Source organism: Pogona vitticeps, chromosome 1 (assembly GCF_051106095.1).
Source record: "Pogona vitticeps strain Pit_001003342236 chromosome 1, PviZW2.1, whole genome shotgun sequence".
In the NCBI taxonomy this organism is placed as follows: Eukaryota; Metazoa; Chordata; class Lepidosauria; order Squamata; family Agamidae; genus Pogona; species Pogona vitticeps.
The window spans coordinates 94,373,699-94,394,809 of record NC_135783.1 but is presented as its reverse complement, the minus strand read 5'-3'; the positions used below and the strand labels follow the sequence as shown (position 1 = coordinate 94,394,809).

Sequence of the window (21,111 nt, the reverse complement as noted above, 5' to 3'; positions counted from 1 at the left end):
CCTCACTTGTTCCAGCTCCTGCCAACCTAGCAGTTCGAAAGCATGTAAATGCGAGTGGATAAATAGGTACCACCACGGTGGGAAGGTAACAGCATTCCATGTCTAGTTGCGCTGGCCATGTGACCATGGAAACTGTCTTTGGACAAACGCTGGCTCTATGGCTTGGAAACGGGGATGAGCACCACGCCCTAGAGTCGGACATGACTGGACTAAATGTCAAGGGCAACCTTTACCTTTACCTTACCTTAAAGGTTGCACAGAAAGTAGAAATGCAACAGATGCAGCCAGCTTGTTTTAGCTGAAAAGGCGACCACTGAATTTAAACATGGTCAATAGAACCTCAGAAGCTTTTGTCAAAAAATATAGTAGCCTAGGATATGCATGGTTTTTGGGTAGTCTTAGACATTTCCAGAACATCCTATTTTCTCTCTCTCCATCCACATTCTGTAATAACAAGAATAACGAGTGGATGTTCAGGATCATTATTCTCTTTTCCCATCATTCAATCTCTACACCTGCTGTGGCTGATTTTATGTGTGCTACGTGGAATAAATCAGACATCCCTGTGGAAATATGGAAAATCCACTCCTCACATGTTCATCATCATAATTTGTTTTTGCTGAGAAGTAAATGACCATACAGTCTGTATTGTTGGTGGTACTTGACTCTGGGTAACCCAGGTGTTCTTGTACTGCAACTGCCAGAGGTCCTCACCAGCGATGCTGTCTGGAATTTCTAGGAGCTGCAGTCCAAGAACACCTGGGTTACCCAAGACTGAGAACTGCTGATCCATGTGCATGAGCTTCTATGCTGATTTCCCCCTGGAGCATCCGGGGCAGAACCAGTGGGCATAATCTCAATCTGCTTTGCATGTTCTCAGAACTTTAGTAAGGAATTGTGTGTGCTGCTTTTTATGCTACAATCACTCTCAGAATGACATTAGTGTCAGAATCTTGTCTTCCATTATTGTCACGATAATCAGCATGAAGACAAATGTACCTTTTACAGAGGTAAGTATTGTGGCATACTGAGTCACAAGCTAGCTTTCTAATTTTTTAAATATGATATGATTTATTTGAAAGAACACTATTTGGAATGACGCTGGGAGATTATGGATAAAACAACAGGAGCGTGAAGCAAGCATAACCCAGGAAAGAAAATGAAATCAGCAATGAAGCAACATTATGGCTCAAATTATTTTTATAAAGTTCTTGAAGAACTGGAAGTATTCTTCAGTCACTCATTATAGTCTGCTTGAAAAACTAAAAAAGTTATGTTATCATAGTGCTGTTAATAATCAAAGATGAAAGATGTGGAATAATAGTTATCTTAAACCATACAAGCTTCTACCCTAAAAAGGTGTGTTAAAGGGAAAATAAATAATTGGTTGCAATTCCCTGGTTATATGGTCCTTTTTGCCCTTGTTATTATAATTACTATTTCTGCAAAACCTTCACACTCTATTAGCTTCTTTATTTCTGTGCTTTTCTTGAAAGCCTATTGAAAATTATTTCTCCTTGTTAATGAACACAATGGCTACTCTTCATATTGTTTTTTTCTTCTTTGAGAAGCCATGCTCACAATACCTTAAGAGCAAGGAAAAGCCTTAAGACTGCTAAAAGAATAAAAACTCCTGCAAAAAAACAGACACCAAAAGCTGATCCATAAAGCAATGACTCATTACTGAACCATCCATGGTGGTGATGTAGCTTGCATGTTCTCATGGTCCATTAGCTAAAAGGAAGGCCCATAGCTCTGTGTGGTGAAGTATTAACTCCATCCTCTTCACTTTCTCACAGTTCTGTTTTGTGTAGATTACACTGGTTATTTATAGCTTATTTTTCATTCCTGTTTCGCCTGAACTAAATGTTTTCCTTGATGAAAAGGGCCGGCAGACCACATAATTTTTCAAACGTGATTCTTATGACACAATGAATTTGTTTATGATTGGCTCGTCTCCAGCTGTATTTTTGAAAATTATTAACATCTGGTGTTTACTATCTTTCTTCTAGAGACCACCTCCCACACACTAGATTGCTTTGGATCTAGTTCTGAAACCCCAAACATAAATGACTCTATATTTCTGTACATACTTAACAAGGAATAAGTAGTACTAACTCAATGTACTTATCTCTGAACAGACATGTAGTACTTCATTACCACAATTACTAGATGTATAAGGGCAAGAAAGAAAGAAAGAAAGAAAGAAAGAAAGAAAGAAAGAAAGAAAGAAAGAAAGAAAGAAAGAATGAATGAATGGATGAATGAATGGATGAATGAATGAATGAAAGAACATATATGGGAAACTATTGTTGTTGTTTAGTCGTTAAGTCGTGCCCGACTCTTCGTTACCCCATGGTACTGCCTCCTGGAGTTTGGTCAAATTCATCTTGGTAGCTTCGGTGACACTGTCCAACCATCTCATCCTCTGTCGTCCCCTTCTCCTCCTGCCTTCACACTTGCCCAACATCAGGGTCTTTTCCAGGGAGTCTTCTCTTCTCATGAGATGGCCAAAGTATTGGAGCCTCAGCTTCAGGATCTGTCCTTCCAGTGAGCACTCAGGGTTGATTTCCTTCAGAATGGATAGGTTTGTTCTCCTTGCAGTCCAGGTGAATCTCAAGAGTCTCCTCCAGCACCGCAATTCAAAAGCATCAATTCTTCGGTGGTCAGCCTTCTTTATAGTCCAGCTCTCACTTCCATACATCGCTACTGGAAAAACCATAGCTTTGACAATGTGGACCTTTGTTGGCAAAGTGATGTCTCTGCTTTTTAACATCCTGTCTAGGTTTGTCATCTCTTTCCTCCCAAGAAGCAGGCGTCTTTTAATTTCATGGCAGCTGTCACCATCTGAAGTGATCATGAGGTCCAAGAAAGTAAAATCTGTCACTGCCCCCATATCTTCCCCTCTATTTGCCAGGACGTGATGGAACTAGTGGCCATGATCTTAGTTTTTTTTTATGTTGAGCTTCAGACCTTTTTTTGTGCTCTCCTCTTTCACCCTCATTAAGAGGTTCTTTAATTCCTCCTCACTTTCTGCCATCAGAGTGGTATCATCTGCATATCTGAGGTTGTTGATATTTCTCCTGGCAATCTTAATTCTGGTTTGGGATTCATCCAGTCCAGCCTTTCGCATGATGCATTCTGCATATAAGTTAAATAAGTAGGGAGACAATATACAGCCTTGTCATACTCCTTTCCCAATTTTGAACCAATCAGTTGTTCCATATCCAGTTCTAACTGTTGCTTCCTGTCCCACATATAGATTTCTCAGGAGATAGATAAGGTGGTCAGGGAGTCCCGTTTCTTTAAGAACTTGCCATAGTTTGCTGTGGTCCACACAGTCAAAGGCTTTTGCATAATCAATGAAGCAGAAGTAGATGTTTTTCTGGAACTCTCTGGCTTTCTCCATCATCCAGCGCATGTTAGCAATTTGGTCTCTAGTTCCTCTGCCTCTTTGAAATCCAGCTTGTACTTCTGGGAGTTCTCGGTCCACATACTGCTGAAGCCTGCCTTGTAGAATTTTGAGCATAACCTTGCTAGTGGGTAAAATGAGTGCAATTGTATGGTAGTTGGAGCATTCTTTGGCACTGCCCTACTTTGGGATTGGAAGGAAGACTGATCTTTTCCAATCTTCTGGCCATTGCTGTTTTCCAGCTTACTGGCATATTGAGTTTAGTACCTTCATGATTCCTCTTGTCCCTTCAACGTTTTCCCTGGGTGACAGTACTCAGATCTTTTTGCCCTCAAGACCTTTGTGATTTTTCTTTTCCTCCTGGCTTCTTTGATTCCTCATTCTCTATCTATTTTTGCTCCCTTGTGCTGGATGGCTTCCTTCAAGCCACTCCACTTTTCTGCTTTCCTGTTTTCTTGTCATGGCCTATTATGACTTGTCAGTTCTCGTTCCTAATATTTATAATGAAGGACGGGGCAACAAAACCCTATGGGATTGGGATGTAAAGTGATCTTTTCCACTCCTCTGGCCACTGCTGAGTTTTCCAAACTTGCTGGCATATTGAGTGTAGCACCTTAACAGTGTCATCTTTTAAGATTTTAAATAGTTCAACTGGAATGCCATCACCTCCACTGGCCTTGTTGTTAGCCAAGCTTTCTAGGGCCCACTTGACTTCACTCTCCAGGATGTCTGGCTCATGGTCAGCAATCACAGTATCTGGGTTGTCCGGGATATCCAGATCTTTCTCTCATCTCCTTTACTAGCTAGGATGCCTGTTCGAAGAAAACTCCCTTGTGAAAATGCCTGGGCTGGAAGTAAGGTTGCCTTTGGATCTGTTGTACAGTAATCACAACCAAGAGCTATTAGCTGATTGGAAACAACAGCAGTTGTGCCCTGGTTATGGTCTTTCCCACATAATCCCAGTGAAAGCAGAATGCTGAACTGGACTGGACTTTGGTAGGATCCAGGCAGCTTTCTTCATGTTCTTCACAGTACAAATACTGGTACATTGAGGCCAGAAACAAATATTATAGATTGTAATTGCAACTAAACGTTTGTTAGTGTTGCAGAGATGTGACCTAGGCAGACTTTTGCATTTGAGACTTAAGACGTTATGGGAATTCTGTCCTGAAATTCTGCAGACCAATCACAAACAAACAATCTAATTTGCAAATTGTGTAACTTTAAAAAGCTCTCACTGTGCACTCAGATGCTCTTAATAGTTAAGAAATCACCTCTTCTAATTACATAGTATCTTTAATGCCTCTTTCTGCCCTCAATTTAAGGAGAGGAGAATAAGCTTTCCACAGCTGGCCTACATTCAACAATTTAGGCCTTTTTAAGCACAGATATTTGCCTTTGTACCGTCTTGTATACTGAAAAATCAAGGTTTCTGATTTTTCCTGAGCACATACCACTTCTGCCTTAATGGTCTCTGTGCTGAAGAGCTACAAAAAGATAGTGTCAGGATCTGCCCTTACAATCCTGTTGCCTCTATCGGGGTTTTTCAATCTACTCATATTGGATGTGAGAACAGGCCTTTGGTAGAAAGTTTCCACATGGTTACCCCTTTCTCAATCCAAATACAAAACGAAATACCATTCAGCAGCAGAGTCTGATTTAGAGATGGGGTTGATTCCAGTATAAACAATTTACAGTTAGGCGTTCTCTATAAAAGTGCACACTCATATTTTCCATATACACTAGAACAGACAAAACCTTTGCTTCAAAAGCATTCTTTTCCCACAAAGGGAAAAAATGCATGATTTCCAAGGTATAAACCACTTCTAGCCTAGGAATTCATTTAATCCCAGAATGTATAATCCTTTTTTTTTTTAAAGGACATAGATAACAATGCCCATAACCCCTCCAAAAACATGTTTGACACTGGATAATTTTCCATACCTGTTATCGATATGCTTTTAAAATTTTATGTTAAAAAGATAAGGTATAAATATTTATCCTTTAATCTTGGTTCTGATGTTGTTCAAATAAAATATGCACCCCAGGTGATTTCCCCCCTGACAGGATGTATTGGATAGAAAATGACAGTTAGCCCATTTGCATAAATACAGAGTTCTTTAGGTAACTAAAAATAAAAGAAGACACATTTAAAAAGGCAAGTAGAGAATTATAATAAAGCGCGTATTTAATATAATTACAGTGGTGCCTCGCTTAACGGCGATAATCCGTTCCATGAAAATCGCTGTTAAGTGAAAATGTCGTAAAGCGAAAATAAAAAGCCCATTGAAATGCATTGAAAACCATTCAATGCATTCCAATGGGCTAAAAACTCACCATCCAGCGAAGATCCTCCATACGGCGACCATTTTCGGTGCCTGTATAGTGAGGAATCTATCCCTAAACACAGCAGGGAGCCATTTTAATCACCCGGCAGCCATTTTGAAAACCCGACGATCAGCTATAAAGAATGTCGTAATGCGAGGAATCGGTTCCCGAAGCAGGGAACTGATCATCGCAAAGCAAATTTCCCCCATTTAGACCATTGTTTTGTGATCGCAAAAATGTCGTCGTGAAGCGGATTCGTCGTAATGTGGGTAATCGTAAAGCAGGGCACGACTGTATACTCTTGTAACCAGAAAGAAACTCATCTGGGTTCAGATTGGCCTATGAAATGTAAATCCTTCAGTCTTCCTCAATCCTTAATCCTATCCCCAATGTTTCTTGTCATAGGTAGTCCAGCTGGCTTCATGATTCCTCTTGTCCCTTCAACGTTTTCCCTGGGTGACAGTACTCAGATCTTTTTGCCCTCAAGGCCTTTGTGATTTTTCTTTTCCTCCTGACTTCCTTGATTCCTCATTCTCTCTCTCTCTCTTTTTTTGTTCCCTTGTGCTGGATGGCTTCCTTCAAGCCACTCCACTTTTCTGCTTTCCTGTTTTCTTGTCATGGCCTATTATGACTTGCCAGTTCTCGTTCCTAATGTTTATAATGAAGGATGGGGCAACAAAACCCTATGTGGAATCAGCATCCTTTGGCTTGCAACACTTTCTTCTTAATTCCCATCAGTTTGAAAGTTGTGGTTAATCAGCAGGGCATAATTTTATTTCTGCCATTACAGGCCAGCAATCATAACCAATCTTCAGGTAGGGAAAAGGCTCAGCTGTTGCAGTTCTACCAAGTGTGCAGTTTTCAAGGCGAGAAACCTTACTAGGCATACTTATTTATTTATGCGTTACATTTTTATCCTGCCTTTCCTCCAGTAAGTTTAAGAAAGCATATATGGCTGTTCTCTTTCCCACTTTATCCTCACAAATGCTGTGAGGTAGGTCACAGGTAGACTATGGCCCAAGTTCTTCCAAATATTTTATGTCCTAGTGGGGATCTGAACTCAGGTCCATGTTTCTTGACCCTCTTAACACTGAAAGAAAGTTCTGGCCCCTTACCCGGGGAGTTCCTTCATTTAGTTAAACTGTGAGGGGAAAGTCCCAACTACTGTACAGTGGGGTCTCGACTTACGAACTTAATCCGTATTGGAAGGCAGTTCTCAGGTCGAAAAGTTCTTAAGTCGAATCTGCATTTCCCATAGGAATGCATTGAAAACCATTTAATCCGTATCTGCTCTTTTCGACCATAGAAACTAATGGGAAGCTGCTATTCCGCCTTCTGCCACTAGAGGGGGATATTTTTTCCTTCTAACCTAAGATGACTTAGCTTTTAAAAAAAGGAAAAAAAGAGTTCGTAACTCGACTCTAAGTTCGTAAGTCAAGTCCATATATTCCTATGAGAGCGGTTCGTAAGTCGAAACGTTCGTATGTTGAGCCGTTCGTAAGTCGAGACTCCACTGTACAGGGTTCCCTTGGCCCTGCAGCTGAAGCTGTATTTTTTCAGTCACGGTCGTAGCTCTAAATGACAGCAACTAAAACCTGGTTCAGACATTATCTTTGCTCCTCAGTCCTAAGCTTCCATGCATTGACAAAGTAGGCGTTGGTGAAAATTCTGCTTCTATTTGGTTGGACACAAGTTGAACTTTCCCTGCACAAGGACCTTCATGCAGCAGAATTTTTGCCTGTCAAGAAGCATCCACTCACATTCAAGCAAACACACCTAGAATCCGCTTTCAGAGTTCCCCCTTTGTGACTGAAAGGAGAAGGAGGACTGGAGGTTGGGGTTGCAGCCTGCATTGCCTCCTGGTTTTTAGGTCTTATGTGAGCCTTCATTAGTCCTCACCCATCCAGTTAAATAGGAACATCTATTTAGCATTGCCTTTGCTCCGAACAGATTTGCTTTTGCCTGCTTTTCTGTTCGGTATATCCTATGTTGGCTGAGAACCTGAGAAATGGAAAATATGACTTGAATTGGCAGCAGATAGGCTGGGAACAGGCAGAAAATGTATGTACTGTAGGTGGTTAGCCAGTTTCAAGGAAGATATTCTGAGCTTTGCAAAAAGGCCGTTTCCACCCCAGACTCCAGCCAAACAGGGTGAATTTAGCACAGATCTATTGTCAGCCAAGGAAGCATTTATTGTGTGTAAATTTACATGTTGTTCAGCCAGTTGCAGGGAAGGGATGAGAGCAGATAGCCCTTTTCAGTCTGTATGAGCTCAGACAATATTAGGGATTAGTGCTTCTAATTCTAACCAGTTTATTTATAAATCAGGTTGCAATAGCTGCCATTGTGTATCTTTCAGTGAAAGAACACAGTCATGTGGCCTAATTCTTCAGATTTCTTTGGCATGCTACTCAAAATAAAGCAATTGCCCTTCCCCCCCTTAAGACCACCAGTCTTTGTCTTGGGCCTTTCCTGAAAAAATGATTATAACAAACAACAGAGGTGTTTCAGTCAAACAGTTGGGCTTGTTAGTTGTTTTTTTTTTTTTGTCATCCCAGTTTCCCATGATTTAAGAAGTTTGTGCTTGTAGTTTGGCAGATGATTTCTATTAAAACTTTGAAGTGAATCACAATTTATATTCTCAGGCCTCTGGAGCATAACTATCTCTCTGTTCAAGGCACTTTCTCAGAAGCAGGGTAATAACAACAGCAATTAATGGGAATCCCTATCCTTCTATAAACCTAAACTGTATACCCTATTTGAATGAATACTTTAGAAAGATAAACAACTTGGTAGCTACTATAGGGTTGCCTATGTATTAATGACTTGCAAAAGTTCCTTTCGTTAACATCCCTGCTTAGTTCTTGCAGACAAAAGGTTGTGGATTCCTTTATTGAATCAATTCAGCTCACATTCAGTGTTCCTGTTTTCCTGCTTTAATCTTACACCTTAGTAGCTCAATAAAATCTAAGGACCAAACAAAATAATTATAAGGGAATTAAAGTGTTCCCAAACACATTTTACTTTTGTAATGTTAATACTGTACTTGGGATGATTATTTGCAGGAAACATTTGACAACTGCCTGGGGAATGCACCTGCAAATGCCCCCTTACTTAGATCATCTAAACACCCCCCCCCCCAGCTAACACATACAATCAGGATTGATCCTAGCTGGTTGGGAAATGGTCATGTGATGATAGAGGTGAAGAAGCATAGAATGGAGAACAGGAACCTGAATTTGCCTTGTCAACACTTTGTACGTAGACAGCAGCTTCATAAACTTATTGTCTGGTATAGTTCTTCATACAGTTTTGCCTTTCTATCTTTGTTTTCAGAATGAAGAGTTGTATGGTATTTATATTTACTATAAATAATTATTTGCAAATTTGCATCTGTGCATCTAAACTAGCACATGCAAATGTTATGCAATTGTTTGACTTTTATTGCTGACATTTTTTCATGCTGTTGTTTCCTCTTTTATGTCAAAATATAAGCTGTCATCCTAAATGGACTCATGGTGTTTGCTGAGGGAATACATGCTTACTCCATTCAGTCCTCTTTCCTTTGCTTCCCTAATCAGTTTCATCTTTCTGAGTCATGCATTCCCCTCCCCCCCCCAGTACTATTGTGCAGAAAGTGTAGATTCATACATTTTTATTCTACTTGGGTCACATGAATTATGTATGCAGTGTTGTGTGAAATGAAGGGTGTGATATACAGTATGTCATGTTTTGCGATGAAGTGTTTTTATGTTAAGTCCCTTTTTTGTGCTGTATTGTGATGCGTGTTTGAAGTGAGGTGTGTAAGGAATGTAAAGCAGAGATGGGTAAAATGGTTTCTGGGCAGTGTATCAGCACCACTGCATCTCCCAGCCCTCCTGTACCTCTAACATTACCCCTCTCGGCTCCTTTTAAACTGGAGGAGGTCTCTTGCACCCTCTAGGGCAGTATTTCCCAAACTTTTTCAAGTTACAACCCTCTTTTATAATAGCCAAGTAACCTGTTACCTTTGCTATATTTGCATAAAAAGGCATTTTTAGTGGATTAAAGAAAACACATTAAAATAGATTCTTCAAAATATAATTCTAACCCAATATATTTCTATCAATGCAATAATACATCATCATGGAGGGGGCTGTAAATCTGCCTCCACCAGATAAAATTTGAGAATTAAAAATATGTCAATATGCTTTGAGTTTAATTTACTCTTTTGGAGGTGGAAATGACGCTCCTTACATGCCCCCCCCAAAGACCACTCAGTGAAAAAAATCTCTCCTCTAAACCCAAATATGTAAACACCTCCTCCACAGCACCCATGTCCCTCTCCCTGTTTCTCCTCCTTCACTTTTTTGCCCAGTTGCCTTCCTCCTCCATGATGGACAGGGACATACTGGGAAGGCCAAAACTGAGGCAAGATCTCCCTCCCCTTGAACAAGGTACAAGGTGGTTAAATAGCACAGGGATAAGGAGATGCCTTAAAGCAGAGGTCGTCAATCGGTGCCGGTGCCGGTCCCGGCCTGAGCCTAACTGGGCCGCGAAGACAGATCTCTTGACCCACCCCATGCACGTATTCACCTCTGCAAAGGCTGTGTGCGCCTGCGTGCCCACTGCCCTGCCTTCCCCAGCTGGTCCGCAGACCGAAAAAGGTTGGGGACTGCTGCCTTAGTGTTTTCCAGCATTTGTTCTCCAGATATTCTTGATTACAACTCCCAGAAATCCTGGCCAGCCCATCTAGTGGTGAGGATTTCTGGGAATCTTAGTCTAAGAAACCCGGGGAACCAAGGTTGGAAACCAGTGCCTTAGGGGAATCCCAGGAAGGCTACAAAGTAGAGGTAGAACTCCCAGAAGAACTGGAGCACTCACGTGACTGGGAGCATAAATACTGTACAAAGAAGATCCTTGGACTGAGGTTATCGTACAACTGAGAGTACTCTGAGAAGACGCTGAGGGACACTTAACCTCCTCCCAAGCCCAGTTACTGGGAGGAAAGCGAATGCCAGGAGAGAGATATCAGCAGTTGGAAGAACAGACCAGCAAACTGGCTACAACCCAGCCAGAATACTGGGGGGTGGGGGGGGGGGAGAAAAGACAATGCCCAGCTCTGGGCAACAATCCTCAAGTCAGAACTGGGACTGCCCTTGCTGCCTTCAGTCTGAGCATGTGGACACTCTTGTTGAAGACAGTGAGGTGGTGGACACTGGGATTAGACCTGTTGAGAGAGTAGAGATTGTACTGGGGGACTCTCGGACTCTCAATAATACTTATGGGAAGTGAAGGGAACTATCCCAAAGGAAGCTCCTTGTGCTGGATGTGTTTCCCCTGTTCCAGTTTTAATACTGTAAATCCCCTTGTTGTTGAAGGTTCTGTGCTGTTTTCTGTGGGACTGGGGATGGAGGAAGGAGCTCCTGCCAAAGCTCTTACGGCTGGTGTGCCACACACCCCATAAAATCTCTTAGTCAATGGCCTATTGCTAGTTGCAGCTAGAGAAGACCAATGAATGAATGAATGGTATTGACGTAAGTGTTAATTTACCATCTGGCTATGGATTCAGTGGGTCTACTCTAGCTGGGATTAACCGTTGGATTTAGGCCATGATTTTATTTTCCTGAAGATTGAATATGTAGAAAACTTAAAGTTACTGGAAATATTTTTTAGCCCACTGCTTTCCTCGAGTTAATAGCTACTGTACTGCACTGAACAAGAACAACATAAAAGGATCAAAGAAAAATGATGAGTGTGCTCCTGAATTTTTAAATTTTCTTGTTTGGAACAGGCTCATATTTTCAGCCGACTCAAAGAACTAAAAAGAGTATATATTACTTTCAGAATGTCATGCTAGATACTTCAAATTAGTTATGTTTCCAGGGTGGGTTACTTTGTTGTTGTTATGTACTGTTTGGTATGTGTCAAATCAAAATAATTTGAACTCCCCAACATCAACAAATTAATTGGCTGTGGGTTGCCTACATGCAAATAATTTATCAAGGGGAAAAATATGTTTTCCCTACTATATAATGGTATAATTATCCTACTGGTTTTTCAGATACTGTAGTCCTCCTCACAACATTCTACGAACTGATGATGTGGTTTGCATGAAACCACCCATTATAAAATTTGGCACCACTGAGTGTGACTAATAGTCTGTGTCTGTTTAGGTGATTGAGAGCCCAAGTCAATATTTGTACTAAGAAATAAATCAAGGAGAATATTATAGGAAGGATCACTCCGACTACTCAATTTTTAAAAGGTGGGAGCATAAAATGAGGGACGTGACTCATATCTAGAGGGGTGTATGTTAACTTTCTTCTCTTTTTTTGTAACTTAAACAGCCTGGCTGTGATCAGTTTGGCAGGCATGTACATGGGGGGGGGGGGAGTTTTCACTTGCCATTTTCCTTTCATTTACACTGGAAAGGCAAAACAATTTGTTTCTGTTTTACCTTTGGTTATCCATCCATGCCATATATTGTGGAGACACAACCCCTCTTCTAGTAACTCTGGTGTTTTCTATCCAGATTGGTAGAAAAATATGCAGACATGACACTTCTCCCTCAGAGTATATTGCTTGCCAAATATCAGATACACTGAACAAAACAAAGGCAAAAATAAATAAAGGAGAACAATGACAATGAATGGATCCACATTTATTTTGCACATTCCTTTTTGTTATTCTGCACTAGAACAAATGGAAAACTACAGATGTTTTTGCTTTAAAAAAGGAATACACTCTTCCCTCTTCAGGGGACTGACAAGAGCTTCTGCTGTAGGTATTCCTACAAATTTGCTTGCCGTTTTTCAAAGCGTGCTGCTTATATACCGCCCCATAGCGCTTCAAGCACTCTCTGGGCGGTTTACAATTTAATTATGCAGGCTACACATTGCCCCCCCCCCCCCGCGAACTGGGCACTCATTTTACCGACCTCGGAAGGATAGAAGGCTGAGTCAACCTTGAGCCGGCTACCTGGGATTTGAACCCCAGGTCATGAGCACAGTTTTTTAGCTGCAGTACAGCGGTTTAACCACTGTGCCACGTGGGTACATTTTTAGTCTAGAATCTTCTAGCCATCGTGGTTATCTGGGAACTGTAGTCTAAAATAGAAACTTTCCCAAGCACTGCCATCCTCACATCAGCCCAGAGGGACAGGGAAATATTAATGGAGGAGGCTTCTCCTCTTTACTCCTGCCACAGTTCGCTTCCTCAGACAACAGGAAGTGACTGCTGGCATAAGTGCAGTAACAGGCTTCCATGAGTTGTCAGAAGTCCCTTTTGGGCTTGAATAGGTGCCTAAAAATGGCAGTCCCTATACTGGAAGGCATTGATGCTATTGGTTAGCTCGGGCAGTTTAGTGTTCCACCTGATACCAAAATGTATAAAGAGGTGTTGAGATCAGTGGAATATGAAGCAGGAATCTGAGGGTTGAACTGAATGCTACAGACAGTACTTTGAAAAAAGCAGCAATTCCTCAGGTGTTAAAAACCACGTGATGGTCCTGCAAGCTTTTCTGATTTCCCATAGCATATAAATTAACTTCCTTTGCTTTGTGTTGGGTGAGCAAAAGTCAAATACTGTACCAGCTTCATTGCTTTCTCCTCACTCAGATCTGACAGTGGGAGAAAAGTGCATTGTTTTCTTCTAGTGACATGCTTGCATATGATATTGAAATTACCTGGGAGGGGCAGGTGTTGTTTTTGGGGATCAGAACTGAAGAACAACTTTGTGAATCGGGAGTAAAAGACAGACCAGAAGATAAGATCAAGGAGTTGGACAGAAATCAAGGACCAAAGGCTAGACCAGAAGAAAGGGTCAGCAAGGAAGCTAGAAGTCAGGTCCAAACAACAGTCAAACAATATAGGAGCATACACTGACATGCAGGTAGAGTGCATTGCTCAGGCCAAGCTCAGTTATAAGATTAAGCGTTCTTATAGTTCTTGTGCAGGGAACGTGGTGGCGCTGTGGGCTAAACCGCAGAAGCCTGTGCTGCAGGGTCAGAAGACCAAGCAGTCATAAGATCGAATCCATGCGACGGAGTGAGCGCCCGTCGCTTGTCCCAGCTCCCGCCAACCTAGCAGTTTGAAAGCATGCAAAGGCAAGTAGATAAATAGGGACCACCTCGGTGGGAAAGTAACGCCGTTCCGTGTCTAAGTCGCACTGGCCACGTGACCACGGAAGATTGTCTTCGGACAAAATGCTGGCTCTATGGCTTGGAAACGGGGATGAGCACCGCCCCCTAGAGTCAAACACGACTGGACAAAAATTGTCAAGGGGAACCTTTACCTTTACCTTTATACTGTATAGTTCTTGTCCAGGAAGACAAAATGATCAGCTTGGGTAGGTGGAGTCAGTACAAAGCCTAATCACAGAGGCAGACTACTATTTGATAGCTCACCATATGGGGTAGTCAATCACAATCTGAAATATTCAATCACAACAACTCCAAACAACCTCTCTGACAAAAGAGCTATTTATCTACCAGTGCCACTTTTCTTTCTTTGTTGATTAATTCAGTAAATAAGAGGGCTTACATTCTGTCTGCTAGATAGTTTGTCTAGAGATAGGGATATTCATATTCATATATGGATATGACTATTTCCGTGCAGCTGGACTTAACGAGGGTCCAGCCCTCAGGACCAGACTTTCCACTCATGCATCCTGCTGCAGAGCCACTCTCCTCCCGCTCAGCTGGCCACTCAGCAGCCATGAAGGGAGACCCGTCCTCCCACCCTCTGCCTGGAGTGGCCAGCCGAGCGGGAGGAGAGCAGAGCTCTGGGCGCCATTGGAAGGACAAGAGGAAGTAGTGCCACAGCAGGACACGTGATTGGACAGTCTGATCCTGGAGGCCGGACCCTTGTTAGGTCCAGCTGTGTGGGGATATTCATATTTGTATACGAATACTAATATCCCCATCTCTGTTTGTGACCCACAGAAATATGAGCATGTCCTTGGTGCCCTCATTTATTTATTTACTTAAAATATCTTTACCCTGCCATTCTTCTTAAAAAGATCCACAATGACTTACATTATTAAAAGACCCTATAAAAGCCAACAATCATGAGTATACAAATACCTAAAAGGATCAAATGAATCCTATACTTAAAATTATAAGCAGGACCAAAACGCATTCAGTGCAGTATGGTCCAATTTTTTTTTTTAAAAACCCACTCAGGCAGCCAGTCACTCAGCAAATGCTTGCCTGAAGAGAAAGGAAATTTATTTTGTGGGAAGGAGTTCCAAAGTCTGGGAGGAGGAACAGAGAAGGCTCTCGCCCATCTTCCCACCAAATGAATTGATGGGGGTGAGATAAAGGCTTCTCCTGATGTGATTATAATGCAGATTGCAAATTGGGTTGCGGGGGGGGGGGAATTGTCCTTGGGACTTGTGGGCTACATTCCTGTGTCCACTAAATTTAGCATCATTGATGGCATAATAGTAGAATAGAAGCTATGATGAGAGAATCTCCCCTATTGAAATGAAAACAGGGACCTGCCTGTACTTAATTATGGTTAGACAATGCGCTTTGTTCTTTCCATCATGTAAAACTGTGGCCTTACCTATGCTGTGATGTTCCTGTGGATATGATTTAAGTTGACCCAGATATAGCCTCTGGCTAAGCTACAATATGGGAAATGCTTTTGAATCAATGCAAATACTGGCAGAAAATGTTTTTTGCATGGCTGAAGCTGCACTTCTTAAAGGAAATGTTCCTGGTAAGGTAAAGGTAAAGGTTCCCCTTGACAATTTTTTGTCCAGTCGTGTTCGACTCTAGGGGGCGGTGCTCATCCCCGTTTCCAAGCCATAGAGCTAGCGTTTTGTCCGAAGACAGTTTCCGTGGTCACATGGCCAGTGCGACTTAGACACGGAACGCTGTTACCTTCCCACCGAGGTGGTCCCTATTAATCTACTTGCATTTGCATGTTTTTGAACCGCTAGGTTGGCGGGAGCTGGGACAAGCGACGGGCACTCACTCCGTCACATGGATTTGATCTTACGACTGCTGGTCTTCTGACCCTGCAGCACAGGCTTCTGCGGTTTAGCCCACAGCGCCACCACGTCCCCCATTCCTGGTAAGAACCTTCCCAAAATAAAAATGTGCAAAAAAAGAAAGATCTGACATTGATCTTGAAATCAGCTACCATGGTTGTTCTGTGTAGACTGAGAAAATCTCTTCTCATGCTCTTTTCAATCCTATATTGGTCACAATCCTGCAGAGCTAAGCATGGGATTTATCGCTCATGGAAAAGATTGGGACACAAATTCATCTCCCTTCTCCAGTTTTGAGGAAATTGGATCCATTGTTCAGCATATATTTCACCAAGTGTTGTTCTTTTCGTTCACATGGACAGTACACTATAGTTGCCAATACACTAATGTGCAGGTTGGCTAGATTATGATGCACACACCATGCTTATAAAGCAGACGTTTTATTTGCCCAACAACAGATGCAGATCTTGCTTTCTAATAATTTGTTCAAAGAAATTTATAAACAGGGAGTTTCCATTTCACATCATGCACTGTATCCTGGCTGCCTCTTCTACATTTGCTTCCCACCTAGATATGAGAAACAAATGAGGTATTTAGGCACAACAGAATTTCAAGTGGATCATGTTTCTGTTTAATCATATTTCAGTTGTGTTTTTTCTCTCTTTCACCATAGTTAACTATTGAGGTCAACATATGGGACATTAAAATTTTAGCAGAAGGACAAAATGCACTCATTGCTGAAAACTGGGGTTAAAAAAAACTTGAGTTCAACAGAGGCTCAGTCTGTATCCTCAGCCAAATCAAGGCTCTTATCAGGCAGTTCGATTTAGATACTGCTGTCTATTTATCTATCCTGTTTTCCCGAAAATCAGACCTAACCTGAGAATAAGCCCTAGCATGATTTTTCGGGATGCTCGTAATATAAGCCCTACCCACAAAATAAGCCCCAGTTAAGTGAAACCCCTCCCTCCACCATTGTGCAGCAACCAGAAGAAGATGACACTACTGTATTTGAATAAACATAAATTGTTGTATATGAAAAAAAATAAAACATCCCTGAAAACAAGCCCTAATGTTTTTTTGGAGCAAAAATTAATATAGGACCCTGTCTTATTTTCGGGGAAACACGGTATTAAATATAATAGTGTTAGTAAGTGGAGTGTGGTAATATATATGGCTATTGATGATGCTGTGCTAATCTCTGCTTATTTTCCAGGCTTATTTTCCTGCCAAGGTACCCACCCGCTCCTTTCCCATGACCTTCTTCATCTAGCTTTGCCTCCTCCACTGCATCTCTGTCACAGGAGACACCTTTCTTCACCCCCTCTGTGTAGCCTTCCATTCTTTTCCTCTCTGATTTCTCAATTACAGACTCAACCATTTCAAACTAATCAGTAAATCACAAGTATCCAAAACGTCAAGGGAACATATCCTTATGACTATGCTAACAATATCGGCCTGCCTGCTTATCCTTCCCCCCCCCCCCCGATATCTCCCATTGATTATATCTACTGTAAATATTCTTCTGTAAAGAAAAACACTGCCTATGTTTTCCTGGATATGTTTTCAAAAAACTTGTAGTTGTAGAATTGGTAGCTGTGTTAGTCTGTGCACGCATTACAGGTGAAAACAAAATAAAAATGAAAAGTGACAAAATACCAGAATGTATTGGCACCTTAAAGACTTGCTTTTAATGTTTTTATGTGAGCTTTCGTGGACAAGTCCACTTCATCAGACACAAGAGTTCACATAAAATTGTTTAACAGTTAGTCTTTAAGGTGCCAGCACATTTTGGTCTTGTTTTACTTTTTTATTTTTATTTTGTTTTCACCTTCAAAAAACTTGTTTTCTGAGACTCCAGTCCTGTGTACTCTCATTTGTCCTGTTGAATCCTCTTAGAAGTAAATAAACAAAGGGTGTGTGACTTCATATAGATTGTATGCTGGAACTATAGGCTGAATTTTTTTTCCACGCTATTGCCGACTGGTACATCCTGTTTAAATCAACAGGCCTTTCTTCACATAATCCTTTCAAGTGAGGGGAACACTCCACACTGGTATTTCAAATCAAAGATCCTATGGGCATTGGCCTGTGCAGACAGGGCTTCTGTAGGTGCATGGTTCCTAATTCATATTAATAGAGTGGGCAACCCTGTACATGTACTCCTTTGCCTGAACAAAGTGGTCTTTTCTTTATAGAAGTGGATTGAGATTCCAGAGGAATAGCTATAGGCATAATGAGATCTCCTATGTCTTTAAGGGATTGCTGAATGAGAGAGTTAGGCAGAGATGCCTTATGCAATATTGATTTGAAAGGAAGTCAGGAGTGTGCTGAGAATCTAGATATGCCTGAGGACACCAATGTCTTTCTCATAAATGTGTTAAACTTTCCTACATTCCAGAGTTAGCTGAGTGATTATCAGCATAGATGGCTACTGACAATTGCACAGAACAGTGCAGAACCACAGCATCCTGGTGTCTGATTTAAGTGAATATGCCCAGCTTCGTTCACCACAGAGCTTGGCGATGTTACTTTTTTGGGATCAATGGCTAGTGGTCATGCTGGTTGTGAGAGCTGCAGCTCCAAAAATGTAACTCGCCCAAGCTCTAGCTCATCATTACAGTCAGAAACACTAAAACGCAATACAGGTTTTGTGTACACCGTCTATTTCTTCCATTCACACACAACTCCTAAAAAGGCCTAATAAAACACCCATCCCTCTGAAATCCTGCTAGAAATCTAAAGGCCTTATCATACTAACAAGGCTGGTAGACGTTTTCAGTGACCTGTCTCATCAGTAAGAAACAGTCCCCTTCAGGCAGGCCTGCATGCAAACCAAGCAATCAAACATGAATTCGTAATACTACAGCTTATTCAAAGTAGCAGGAGATGTGTATTTTTGGAAAGTAAATCCTGCTCTCCTTGTATTTTCTAGTCTGTCTTGATATTTCTTAAAATTCTCAAAATTCCACATGTCTATTTTACAACATCCAGCGAACTGTAATGAGCTCAAACCATACAATGACTTTAAAAATAACATTAAAAATACAAAGGAAAAAGTCGACAGACAGTAGAACTACTATACCTCAACAACATGTGGCCAACTTCCAAAAGTTATAGATTGTTGCTGCCCTCTGATAAGGGTGTCTTCTTGGCTGCCAGCAGCTGAGCTCCCTTCAGTGTCAAAATGAAAAACGTTGGCTGCCCTTGAAGCCGAGCTTAAGGCGAAATATCCCAACAAAAAGAATATAGGAAACTTTAGGGGCCAGGCCAAGATCAAAGCCATTTCCTCCCTTCCTCACATCCAACAGTGATCTTGCAGCTTCGTAGTACTTGTTTTTGCTTCTACAGTACTTTAATCTAACCCCCTCCCCTCCTGGTTTTAGTGGCGCCTCAGTTATTTTAAGTTTCAGCTTCCAGATGTGGCAGTTCTCAGGCAGTTCTGAAGCCGATCCTTGTGAAAAGAGCCCCTTGCTTTCTCTTTTTCTCACACTCCTTTTCGCTGCCTGTAGCTCTTCTTTCTCCCCAGAGGCTCTGGCTGAATAGCGTACAGATGGGCAGTGCTTCAACAGAGAGTGTCAAAATACAGATTGTATTCCAGGAAAGCACCAGGAGCTCTCGCTGCCCACCTTATCTTCACTCCGTCAGGATACAGACTGAGCCTCTGTTGAACTCAAGCCTTTTTTTAAAAATGTTTTCATGAACATCACTCCCTTTTCACCTTCCTGCTTTAGAGCCACCCACTTAAACTTTGCCATTTGTGCACTGAAATGAGACGTCCCCCTCCCATCCTTGGTCCTTATGTCTCACAGTTGGGATTTTTTTTTTAATAAGGACCTTCTTGAGACACTCCACTCTCAGAATGTTATTTAATATCCTCCTGTTTCATCGGAAATAAAGGATTAAAAGAAATTATTAGCTATCAATGGTATAGGAAAATAACAAGAAGCAAATCTTTATGTTCCAGTGTCTTTTCTTCTGAGAAAGAAATGGCTACTTTCAGAGTGTCCATGAAAAATGTGCAGTTTTAATGCAGTTAAGCAGCTTCCTCAACTTTCCACAGCCCCCACCTTTCATCGTCATGACTGTTAATTTTTAAAAAAAGATATCATTCAGTACAGTTTTTGGAAAGTGACTTCATTACGCAAATGCCTGAACTTTTATTTACAAAGACCAACTTGTTTGCCTCGTCAAGAGATGCTTTGTAAGGCCCCCTGAAACAAGGCTCTTAGTGTGTAGAAGCCTGCCAGCCAGCCTAGTTGGAATGGACCTTCTCTCCACTGGCTAGAGGCTCTGGTGGGTAATGACATCAGCACACATAGACTTAAGTTTCCAAGTCTCCTAGTAGAGCTGCCATGGTTTCCTTTAACAAGCAAACAAAATCACAAATAAACAAACAAATAGGTGATGACAACCTGAATCTTGCTCTTCATCCAAGAACCAAAATGGCTTCTTCCAAGCAAACAGATGCTGTGTATCACTATCACTCCACTACCAAAAATAAAAAAGAGGGTGCTGCCCATAGGCAAAATCCTATCACTGTGTTGATAAGATGTCATGGGGGTGGGGTGGGGTGGGGATTTAGTGTAGGTGTTCATCCAGCCACATGATAGTTTAGCCACTGGCAGCTGTACTCTAGCAACATCCACTCTTGACTATTGTACTATATTGCATATAGGGCTGCCTTTGAAGAATTGGAAAATTTAGTTTATTCAACACATAGCAGCAAACTATATATGTCACCATTTCCGAAACAGCATCACTGATGCCTTGTTTCCAGGATTTTTTAAACTGTACTAGGACTAATCTGTAAAACACATGACATCTTCAAATTAGGGTATCTGAAGAATCACCTGATCTCACGCCCATTCTTTCATTTCAGGGATCTTCCTTCTCTATCCCCACTGGTTGCAATTAGGCAAACAATAATTGGAGATCAAACCTTCTTTGCAGTGCCATCCTGGCTACAAAATGTCATCCCTTAGTGAAAATGAATATATTTTCCAAAATTTCCTAATGCAGATAGGAACGAAGGGGAAATTTATGTCATTTATAAATCGTATCAAACTAATCCGCTCTTCCGATACTAGGTGGATTAAAATTTTACAATCTCCTAGATGCCACACTTTTTGTAGTGTAGCATATTAGGAAATTTTGTTATGAAAATAAACTGATTTTCCTTTTTAAAAAAATGCAGTAGCCAGAAATGTATTGCATTTTTATGCCAACTTAATACTGTCAACATAATTTTCAATAGTGAATGGCTATAAGTTTTGCCAAAGTTCTTCTTTGAATCAAGAAGAACCCACCAGTTGCTAAGTGCACAGTTCCTCTGATGAACAGATTTTATTGTCAGAAAGTTCTTCTTGATGTTTAATTTATATTTCTTTTCT

At 41.3% G+C, this 21,111-nt stretch overlaps 1 protein-coding gene across 1 annotated transcript in view; it reads right to left on the bottom strand.

The window, feature by feature from the left end:
- LAMA4 (laminin subunit alpha 4) overlaps window positions 1–19,500 on the bottom strand; it is a 117,579-nt gene extending 98,079 nt beyond the window's left edge. Inside the window, exon 1 of the mRNA XM_020805347.3 lies at window positions 18,804–19,500. Within this exon, the coding sequence (XP_020661006.3) occupies window positions 18,804–19,004 (201 nt within the window). The 5' untranslated portion in view covers window positions 19,005–19,500. The remainder of the gene's footprint in view (window positions 1–18,803) is intronic.
- Between the last annotated feature and the right edge of the window lie 1,611 nt (window positions 19,501–21,111).